The sequence below is a fragment of the Micromesistius poutassou genome, assembly GCF_964030765.1.
Source record: "Micromesistius poutassou genome assembly, chromosome: 12".
Lineage (NCBI taxonomy): Eukaryota > Metazoa > Chordata > Actinopteri > Gadiformes > Gadidae > Micromesistius > Micromesistius poutassou.
This window is the reverse complement of record NC_140282.1, coordinates 11,760,929-11,771,364: the sequence shown is the minus strand read 5'-3', so window position 1 is coordinate 11,771,364 and position 10,436 is coordinate 11,760,929. Positions and strand designations below refer to the sequence as shown.

Genomic DNA, 10,436 nt, shown 5'->3' with positions numbered 1-10,436 from the left:
ATGAATGAAGTGGGGGTCTTGGTGGGCTGCTTCTCTCAGGATCTCAACCACATGCTCATGCCGGCCTCGCCGTGTGTTGCTCTGCTTTCCCGTATGCATGCACCATATGTGTACATGTGTGTAGGTCACACACTCACCCCGCGGGAGTGGGTACGGCTCACGGAAGGCTTGTGCACTCTGGCACTTTTGCACGGGTGTTAAGACTAAGATCAGCTGGAGAGGGGCTGGTTAATGCAACGAGTGCCTTGAGTTACTTAGGAGTTATTATTTGGCTGAAAATGGTTGGATTCTTGGTCCGCCTTCACCCAGAAGTATACGTTTGTATTGCTGGTAATTCAGGTCACGAAACCCAAACCACGTCAATGCTCAACCTTTTTTTGTTCCCTTGCCGCGCCGTCAATTTAAACCTAATACCTCGTAGGATAATATTTTGGGGAATTTCTCTTTCTTTGGATGTTGTCAGTGGAGATCAGCATTTAAGCTTGCTTAAGCCTCTTTATGTAAACACGCTGCCTTTTAAAGGAAAGGCTTTTCATGCTGAGACTGTTGAACTCCGGTGCGTTGTGCGGTGTGTGTATATGTTCCCGGGTACACACCTCTGTCATAAAGGAGCGTGATGTAAATAGAGACTCCTTGTTTGGAAGAGAGCGGTTACATGGTGCCTGCTGTTCCCCTTCTCTGGTACCAGAGTCGGGGTTCGACGGAAACGAAACGCCGTGGGCTTAAAATAGACCCGTGTTTACATGGTATGGTAACAGGTCGGCCTCTCACGAACCTAGAGAGAGAGAGAGAGAGAGAGAGAGAGAGAGAGAGAGAGAGAGAGAGAGAGAGAGAGAGAGAGAGAGAGAGAGAGAGAACAGGGCTGTTCGCCACTCTCTTGTTCTCTCATTCTCTCTCTCTTTCTCTCTCTCTCTCTCTCTCTCTCTATGTCTCTCTCTCACACTACTCTCTCTCTCTCTCTCTCTCTCTCTCTCTCTCTCTCTCTCTCTCTCTCTCGCACACACTCACACAAACTATGCGTCTTTATTGGACTCGGAGCTTGGAGGAATGAATAAGAGTGTGTTTGTGCAAATGTGTACGTTTGTGTGTGTATGTGTGTGTTTGTGCAAACGTGTGTGTGTGTGTGTGTGTGTGTCTGTGACTGTGTCTTCTCAATATATCTGTCTCCATTCCAAACATTGTGCTAAGCTGCAGCATGACGTGTCACAGCTCGACAGTCATGCCTCATCCTTCCCCAAACAAGTCAAACTTCAGCGCCACGCTACTTTTCATTCCCCCTGTCACACAGACGGCCGGCTGGCTCGTTGCTTTAAACAGCTTTTAATACTTACCACGCTGGTCAATGTCTTGTAGAGTAACAACATGGTGTCGTTTCCGTAATTATTGTCTACGGCCAATGCAGCTTCACTTGTTGTGCATCAACCCACCATGAATTGACAGGGTGGGAGAGGCGGCAGTAGCTCAGGAGGTAGAGCGGGTTAGCTGGTACCCGCAAGGTTGCTAGATCGATGCCCGGCTCCGCCTAGCTGAGTGTTGAAGTGTCCCTGAGCAAGACACCTAACCTCTGCTCCCGACGAGCTGGCTGTGGCCTTGCATTGCTGACACCGCCGTCGGTGTGTGCATGAATGGGTGAATGTTAGGCAATATTCTAAAGCACTTTAAGTAAAAGCGCTATATAAATGCAGACCATTTACCATTTGACAGCAGTGAGGATGTCTGCTCTGCGTTTGCCCGTTGCATGTTGCGTGTTACTCCATGATGTGAACCTGCATGTTTCCTCTGTGTCCCTCCCCAGGGGCCACCAGAGACATCGGCTCGGCCCTGACCAGGATGTGCATGAGACACCGCAGTATTGAGGCCAAGCTGCGCCAGTTCACCAAGTAAGACTATCCTCGCCGCTCCTCTCATTCATGATTTCACATCCTTTTACTGATGAGAATTGCACTATTTCCTGTGTTTGTTTCTTTCTTTTTTGTATACATTTTTTATTTTTCCAATCCTCCCTTTGTTGCTTCGTTGCTTCCTTCCTCCGCTCCTTCATTCTTTCTTATCTCCTCTCTGTAGTGTATTTGTTTAATTTAAATACCAAAGTGTATCTTTCATATTTATTGTCCCCTAATCTCTCATAATACTTTATATTTGCCTGAGATTTAGGTGCAGGTGCTTGATGACTCTTCTGCGTTGATGTAATCAACCAAACAATAAAGAACGAACATTTTTTAAAAGCAGGGAGGAATTAACTAAACAGTAAAGCAGGGGAGTAGTATGTTATGGGTTTGTTGAGGAGGTGAGTTAAAGCAGGTCATTCATCCTCAACATACTGAATCGTTCCTGTTATATGCAATACAGTTGCGACGGCTAATTTTGTAGCGAGAGAAATGGCATCAGACACAATGTGCTCTTCATTTATGCATGTAAAAAAAAAAAAGAAAAGAGTAGACATTATCCCCACGTTGGCCAATAAGGCTTGACAGATTACCAGTCCGGACACCAAATGCACTGACATCTGGCCAAACGAATGGGGTAACTCACCACACTGGTGGTAAACAATCGTAAGTCACCATTGATCAGCATGCCACACGCCAACCACACTAGGTACATTCTAGAAACCACTCAAGAATCCATCGTTTTCTTCCCTCTCATCCCATCCCACACTGCTAATGTGTTTTCCATGGTTAGATGAGGACGAGGATGGTGATGATGTTGTGGATGCTATTGGTAATGGAGCTGATGATGTTTATGATTCACCACCGCAATAGCAATCGAAGGGTTCCCTTTGAACATTCAGTCGAACTGAAGATGATTGTGTTTGTTCCGTGACTGACGTGTGTATATGTGTGTGTGTGTGTGTGTGTGTGTGTGTGTGTGTGTGTGTGTTGTGTGTGTTTTGTGTTTGTGTGCGTGTGTGTGTTTCTATATATGAACACACTGTGGGGGGATAGATGAGCTCACTGGAAAAGCTGAGAAGGGGACACAGCATGTGACATATTTTGTTACTCTTTATATAACTTTTAAAGAGATTTAATGCTGTACACGCAGACAGGCTGAAGCTAATGACTTAGTTTTTGAATAATGACACCATCACTTGGCAGGCATAGGTAAGCGTTTGAATAAGCACCTGGAATGTCTTACTCTCCAAAAGCTTATAGATGAGATCTGATGGTGCTTGTTCCAACTATCCTGTTCTGTCTTCGTTGTCTCCCTATCTCTCATCCTGTCTCTCCATCCCTCTCCATCTCTTTCTGTCTTTCTCTGTCTTCCTTGTCTCCTTCCCTCGTATTATCTTTCTGTGCTTTTCTGTCTTCCTTCTCTCCCTCCCTCTCCTTCTCTCTCCATCTTTTTCTGTGCTTTTCTGTCTTCCTTCTCTCACTCTCTCTTTCTTGTAGTCTTTTCTTTCTCTATGCATGTCAGGGGACCCCAAGGTTGGGAACCACTGCTCTCTATCATTATCTCCTTCTCCATCTCCTTCCTAAATCTCCTCCTCTCCCTCCTTTTCTGTCTCCTCCTCTTTCCCCTTCTCTGGTCTCCATGTCCTTCTCTCTTTCCCCCACTTCTTTTTCTCTCTCCTCTCTAATAACCTGAAGCCATTGTAACACGCCGGCTGGCGAGCCACTACCTTACTGCCCCAGATGTTCCACATACTGAAGTAGTGAAGTAGAGCATCACATCAGTGGGTGTATTTATAAATCACGGTCCAATTCCCCAAATATAGCTCCATAGTTTACACTGGGGTCAGTAGGGGAAGAGAGGCTTTCAGGATTGCTCTGGGGGCAAATTCATATCCTTATGCTGTGCTTCCATTCATCAAAATGGTCTCAAACACAAATCATTCTGTGGGATTGAGGCAAGGAACGCTGTCCTCCTTAGTAAAAGTATACCATAAAGAAATATATCCATAACATAAAGAAACTATTAAATTCCATCCTAACCGTATACATAGTGCAAGTATGTATTGTTTTACTGTTTGGGTACTCGTATTGCGAGTGACGGCAGCAGCTGCCGTGTTTTGTGGCAGGTGGTGTTTTTATGCTGAACATTTGTGAAACCATACAAAACAACATAGATCAAAATGGAGGAAATCAGTGGCAAACGACAACATTACAGTGAAATACCTCTGTGGTAAAACAAAGAACCTAGTTCAATATGAGCTGCAGAAGGCTGCCTATCATGTGAGCCAGATCTCCCTCGAACACCTCACGAGTTGGCTTGTCTTCGTTGTGGTTTTTAACTCAGGAGCTTTGGTTGTTGAATTCGATTCAATTTGATGTTGCAGTCAGAACATACTTTGTAGAGATCTACAATGTACGATCTCCATCTCCGTGTTTCTGGGACGTTGCTGTTGTACGTCTCGTTGTACATCTCGATCCGCCCGCCATTATTAACCTCTCGGCCCTCCTTTCCCTCCTTTGTCGCAGCGCTCTGATGGAGAGCCTGATCTGTCCCCTCCAGGACCGCATCGAGGACTGGAAGAAGACGGCCAACCAGCTGGACAAGGACCACGCCAAAGGTACCCCTCCAACACACACCGGGGATATCAGATCTCCATGGATACATATAGATATAATATGTATATATGTTTGTGTTTTGGTTGGATTTTATTAGATTAAAGGGAGCTTGTATTAGTTATAGTCAAGAACAGTCAAGAAGATATGTGAAGAAAATGATTCATACTTCAAGAATGTCACAATGTTTTAACATCTTCTATGGGTATTTGTTAAACATAATAGATCCACTGCCAAGGAAGCTAAATTCAATGAAAGTATGGACACATTTGTAAGAGAAACTATTTGACCTAACTTTCAGAATGGCAAATACTGTATGGCCATTCACTCTACATGCTTATTATATTTGATCAGATAAAATCTGATACGTTCACAGCTTGAAATCTCTTGGAGCTGTACCGGAAATACCTCGGAATGAAAATGTAATCTTAGATCCATTGGCCTTACGTGAAATATAAGTGGACACCATGATGTAGTAGATAGAACTACAATGGCAGGAAGGGCGGTGGGGCTCATTCTGTTTAACTCCCTCTTTTCAAAGAGTACAAGCGGTCGCGCCACGAGATCAAGAAAAAATCATCCGACACCATGAAGTTACAGAAGAAGGCTCGCAAAGGTATGCGCACACGCATGCTCTCACACATACACACGCGCACACCAACAAACAAACACACACACACACGCCAACACACACACACACACAGCCAGACACACAGACATGCACACACGCACACACAGACACACAGATGCACACACACACGCGTGTATACACACAGTACTCTTGAAGGAGCCTGGAAAAAAGGAAGGAAATAGAAGGAAACAGAAAAATCATACAAAAAGAGAAAAATCATATTTTCAGAAATCCTTATTTTGACTTTGACAAAAATGCAGCACAGGTGCATACATCAACATACAGATGAACTCCCATAATGAAGAACCGTGGCCAAGAGTGTAGGGTTCTATCGCCATCTAAGGGTGATACTTTGTACAACAAGTCTTTGCCCATTCGTCCCCAAATATTTTGCGCAGTGATGTAGCAACCAATAGTTGGGGCCCTCTTTTTGAAGCAGTTCTCACACAGTTGCCGGGCAGACATTTTTAAGTAGTTTGAATTAACAGCTTGAAGCAAATGGTTCAACGCCTGAAAAAATCACCTCATTAGCAGTAAAAATACTAAACACGTGAAAGGAAAGCCCTCATCTGTTGGTTTTAAGGTTAATGCAGCTCAGTGAAGCTCTTTAATGTCAATAATACCATGACATGTATTGAAAAGTCTACAGATGTTCTCATAATTGCTCTTTCACGAAAATGTTTATAGATGGTCAAAGAAAAAGCCAGTATCCATTGGTGAAACATACTTTGAAAGTGTGTGTGTGTTCTTATGAGAATATAAGCTGTGAGTCCACTGGTGCTTTTTTTTTACTTTCCTAAATTTCCTAAATGCATTCCTTTTTGGTTTTGCTGGCAGTGTTATTTTGCTCTAACCTGTGGCTGTCTTGTGATGGCTTCCCTGTACTAACTGTACAACTAAGTTTTGCTTTCTCTGCTCTCTCTATCTCTCTCTCTCTTCTCTTTTTTGCTCTCTAATTACATCCCGGCCTCCCTATCTCTCATTTGTCTGTCTGTCTGTCTGTCTGTCTGTCTGTCTATCAATATATATATTTCTCTATCTGTTTGTCTGTCTGTCTGTCTGTCTGTCTGTCTATCGACGATATATATATATCTGTCTGTCTGTCTGTCTGTCTGTCTGTCTGTCTGTCTGTCTGTCTCTCTCTCTCTCTCTCTCTCTCTCTCTCTCTCTCTCTCTCTCTCTCTCTCTCTCTCTCTCTCTCTCTCTCTCTCTCTCTCTCTCTCTCTCTCTCTCTCTCTCTCTCTGTGCATCCCCCCCCCCCTCTGCTGTGCTGTTTGGCCCCCCTGCTGTAGAGATACAGGGTAAGTATCAGCACTGCTTTCTGGTCGGCGCCTTATGCATCCACTGCTTCCCGTTAACTCCCTGCGCACCATGACGATATAATGCCCATACTCCACCATAGTTTCATTCACCTGCCATCGCCATCTGCGTCCTCATCCATAGACACCACACCGTGACTGGCTGAACCTGAAGGAGGAACACAGTGTCTGTCACTACCTCCTCCTGAACACATTTGCCATTGGTCAAGAAGACGGGATCCGTCAAGAAATTCATGAAACCTTCTTTATGTTACAATGAAGGTGTTTCATTATGAGGTCCTTGTGCGATTTCTGCTTAGGGACAATGTGAGTTTATCCCCCTTTAGTTCGTCCTGCTAGATCCCACAAAGAAATAATGTTAGGATGCAAACCAGCTCAAGTCCAAGAATGTCTTGGTCAGAAAAACATTCAAAAGTGCACACCACGTTTACAGTCCTGCAGCAACATGTGTACTTTGAATCCTATTTTTTAATTTCCCCCCTCAAGTCTCGACCGTTACTCTGCCGCAATCTCCCTTTCCCTGCCTGCTACAGTCCTTTTATGTGTTTATCGTATGGCATATATTGCCTCTGTATGATTATTGTAGGAGAGGTGTGTATGGTAGATATACCTGTGTACCAATGCCCTTCCTGGATGTTGTTTGAATGGGAGCAGAATCAATAATTGTGCAGTGTAGTGACATATTGTTGAGTGAAATATATATTATATATATAATAGACTACTATTTATAGTAGTGTAATGGCTTTAGGCAGGAACACACACACACATTAAATTACCATGAAATAATGACAAATTACATATTTGTTTATGTCCGTGGAGAATTGGCACTGCAACAGGAACTGACAGCAGCAACAAAGTAACGATTTTGAGTTTTGACAAATTTATCTTCCTGCCTGCGAATGCTTTCAGGTGCACATCACACATTGAACACGAACAAGCCCAGTTCCACACCCATTATCCAGTGACTAACCACAGCCCTTTGCTGCCACCTACTGTACCTCTGATGAACGGCGCATATATGCAAAGCAATTTGGGACCAATTACTTTCAAGCAAGATGCCAATATCCACGATGGTTAAGTGCTCGCTAGATCTCATTCACTTCAGTGGTTGCCATGGAGATAAATGGGTCGCGCTAACACAACCATGCCCTGGATTTTCAATCATTTCCACTCACTCAGTCCTGCTCACATCTACATCTTCCTCTACTTTACCTCGCTGGCATCAAACTCCATGATGGTGACTTCAGTGGTTACAAACCACTCTCGACCATGCTCACTGAAACACACACACACACACACACACACACACACCACACACACACACACACACATTCCTTTATGTCTGAATATATGCTTTAATTCTTCTATCTCCCCTCGTCCCCTCTCCTCTGCTCTACTTCCTCTCCATCTTTTCTCCTCTCTCTTCTATTGTCTTCTCCATCTCCTCTCCTCTTTTCCTCTTCCCCATCTCCTCTCCTCTCCATTTCCTCTCTCCATCTTCTCTCCACCTCTCCTATCCTCTCCTCTCCTCTCCCCATCTCTTCTCTTCTCCTCTCCTCTCCACTCCTCTCCCATCTCCCTCCTCTCCTCTTCCCATCTCCCTCCTCTCCCCTCCTCCCCACATCCCCCCTCCTCTCCTCTCACTGACACTGTCCCCTCTCCCCTCCCGCGGGCTCCAGGGCGTGGGGACCTGCAGCCCCAGGTGGACAGCGCCATGCAGGACGTGACCGACATGTGTCTGCTGATGGAGGAGATGGAGAAGCAGGCGGTGCGGCGGGCCCTGGTGGAGGAGCGCGGCCGCTTCTGCACCTTCATCGGCTTCCTGCAGCCTGTGGTGGTGAGTGGCCGCCGGCGTGGCGGCTGAAGGGTCTCTGGTCTTACTCACTGTGGTGAGGCTGGTGAGACGTTACGAGGCATTTAGAAATGGCTCTATACACACCTGTGACATCACGAGTGGGCGTGTCCATCCCGATGTGTGAATGATAGATAGATAGATAGATAGATAGATAAAAATGTTATTGTTCACTGAATTTAGAGATAGATAGATAGATGATATGTATGTATATATATATGTAACACATATATATGTGTTTGTATATATATATAAGTGGGTAAAAAAGTATGAATAAATATTAGTGCAGTTCTCAGTCCTGATCTCTCTCATCATAAACCTTGGCTGGGTGGTGCATGTGCATCTGTTGACCTATGTTGTTGTTCTTTATGAAGGGGATTGTTGCTGTTTCAAGGGGAACACACTTATTTGTTGGAAATCTTGCAGAGTAACATTCATGCAGTATCATATGAAGTACAATTTTAGAGGAACTGTGTAGTTAATGTGGAAGTCACAGGCTAATGGGATACAAATGTGGTACCATTGCCTGTTGTGTCATTGATTTATAAAGGTGCGGGGGGGGTTAGGTAGGTACAGGTGCTATAGTAGTCTTGTTTCTATGGTTACCAGAACGGGGAGATTGCCATGCTGGGAGAGATCACTCACCTCCAGGCCATCATCGATGACCTCACTGTGTTGACCACCGACCCCCACAAACTGCCCCCAGCCAGCGAACAGGTGAACCTCTCTCTCTCACACACACACACACACACACACACACACACACACACACACACACACACACACACACACACACACACACACACACACACACACACACACACACACACACACACACAGACAGACCACAGACACAAACAGACCCAAAAACACACATATACACACACACACACACAAGCAGAGAAAGACAGACAGATATGACGACAAATGGACGGACAGAGAGACAGACATAGCTGATGTTCTTCTCCATGTCTCCTGGGTCATCAGTGGGTATAATACGAACCTCGCTGAACACACCCAGGCTTTCTTGGGAAAACCTGGATCGACAGAGACGCAACTCACGATCAGAGTTAAATGGTACTACGACGCTCACTTAGGATTCGATTAGTCGAGCCAGGTTTTCCTCTTTAGGTTCAACGCACGTTCACATGAAAGGGGCGTTTATCGCGTCATTTTACTCACCTTTACAAAATGGATAGAGCAAGAGCAGTCTATTTTACTCAAGAGGAACAGATTATTAACTCAGCTAGGTTGCAACACAATTGCACATACTGGCTAGGGAGGCGTGCTGGCAAAAAATAGCCGATCGTGTAAATTCATATAAGTGAAAGGATTCTGCATAATAGTATAAAATAACTATGCCAAATGATGAATTGTTCGCCATTAATCCCAATAGAGTGATGATGATTTCAAAACGCATAAGCAACGTCCAGCCTGCCTTGTTCTATAATTTAGGGAATTAACTTTAATTACACCCTATACAAGAAATGTATCACATATGTTTTCAACCGCTGTGAGGTAGTGGCGGTGGCGTAGTGGATTATTATAAGACCCGAACGCCAGCGACCGGGGTTCAAATCCGCTGGTCATGCCTTTTACCCCCATAGATGTGGTGCCAGCACGGTCTTGAGAACATGGGTTCAAGTTCGAAATAAGATATAATTCCATAACCTTTAGTGAATAAGTATTCCATATGACATATGATTTGGGACTTTTTAAGCTTTACACAAATGCACATCACTTGGGAGATAAACCCTGCACGCAGAAATTCAAGACTGACGCGCTACCTCCACTCCACCACTCTCTCATGGAGACACACTGCGCAACAGTAAGCACTGTCTACATATGGTCCAACGACGACGATCAAATAGTGAATACCCTCTGATGAGAACCTGTATCTCTCATAAAGAATAATTCTCAGGCAATGGCAAGGGATTGTATCTGTCGTGAAAGACCGGCTGTCTCCGAAGAGACCCCTGTACGATGTGGGCTCCGAGGTCCACGGGAAAACCCACAAATGGTGACGACATTGTAAAAAGAGGGGCTAGGAAGCTGGTCACGCCGATCTAACCTGATAGACTAAGCTGAAAACCTGCTCCCGACCAGGTTTGGTTGACAGCATAAATCACCAT

The 10,436-nt window shown here is 44.8% G+C and overlaps 1 protein-coding gene across 1 annotated transcript in view; it reads left to right on the top strand.

The window, feature by feature from the left end:
• LOC311356547 (protein MTSS 2-like) overlaps positions 1-10,436 on the top strand; it is a gene marked incomplete at both ends in the record, with an annotated part of 23,614 nt that continues 13,178 nt past the window's right edge. The window contains 6 exons of the mRNA XM_084476341.1: positions 1-91; positions 1,796-1,880; positions 4,416-4,507; positions 5,044-5,118; positions 8,132-8,289; positions 8,914-9,021. Of these exons, the coding sequence (XP_084332467.1) occupies positions 1-91; positions 1,796-1,880; positions 4,416-4,507; positions 5,044-5,118; positions 8,132-8,289; positions 8,914-9,021 (609 nt within the window). The remainder of the gene's footprint in view (positions 92-1,795; positions 1,881-4,415; positions 4,508-5,043; positions 5,119-8,131; positions 8,290-8,913; positions 9,022-10,436) is intronic.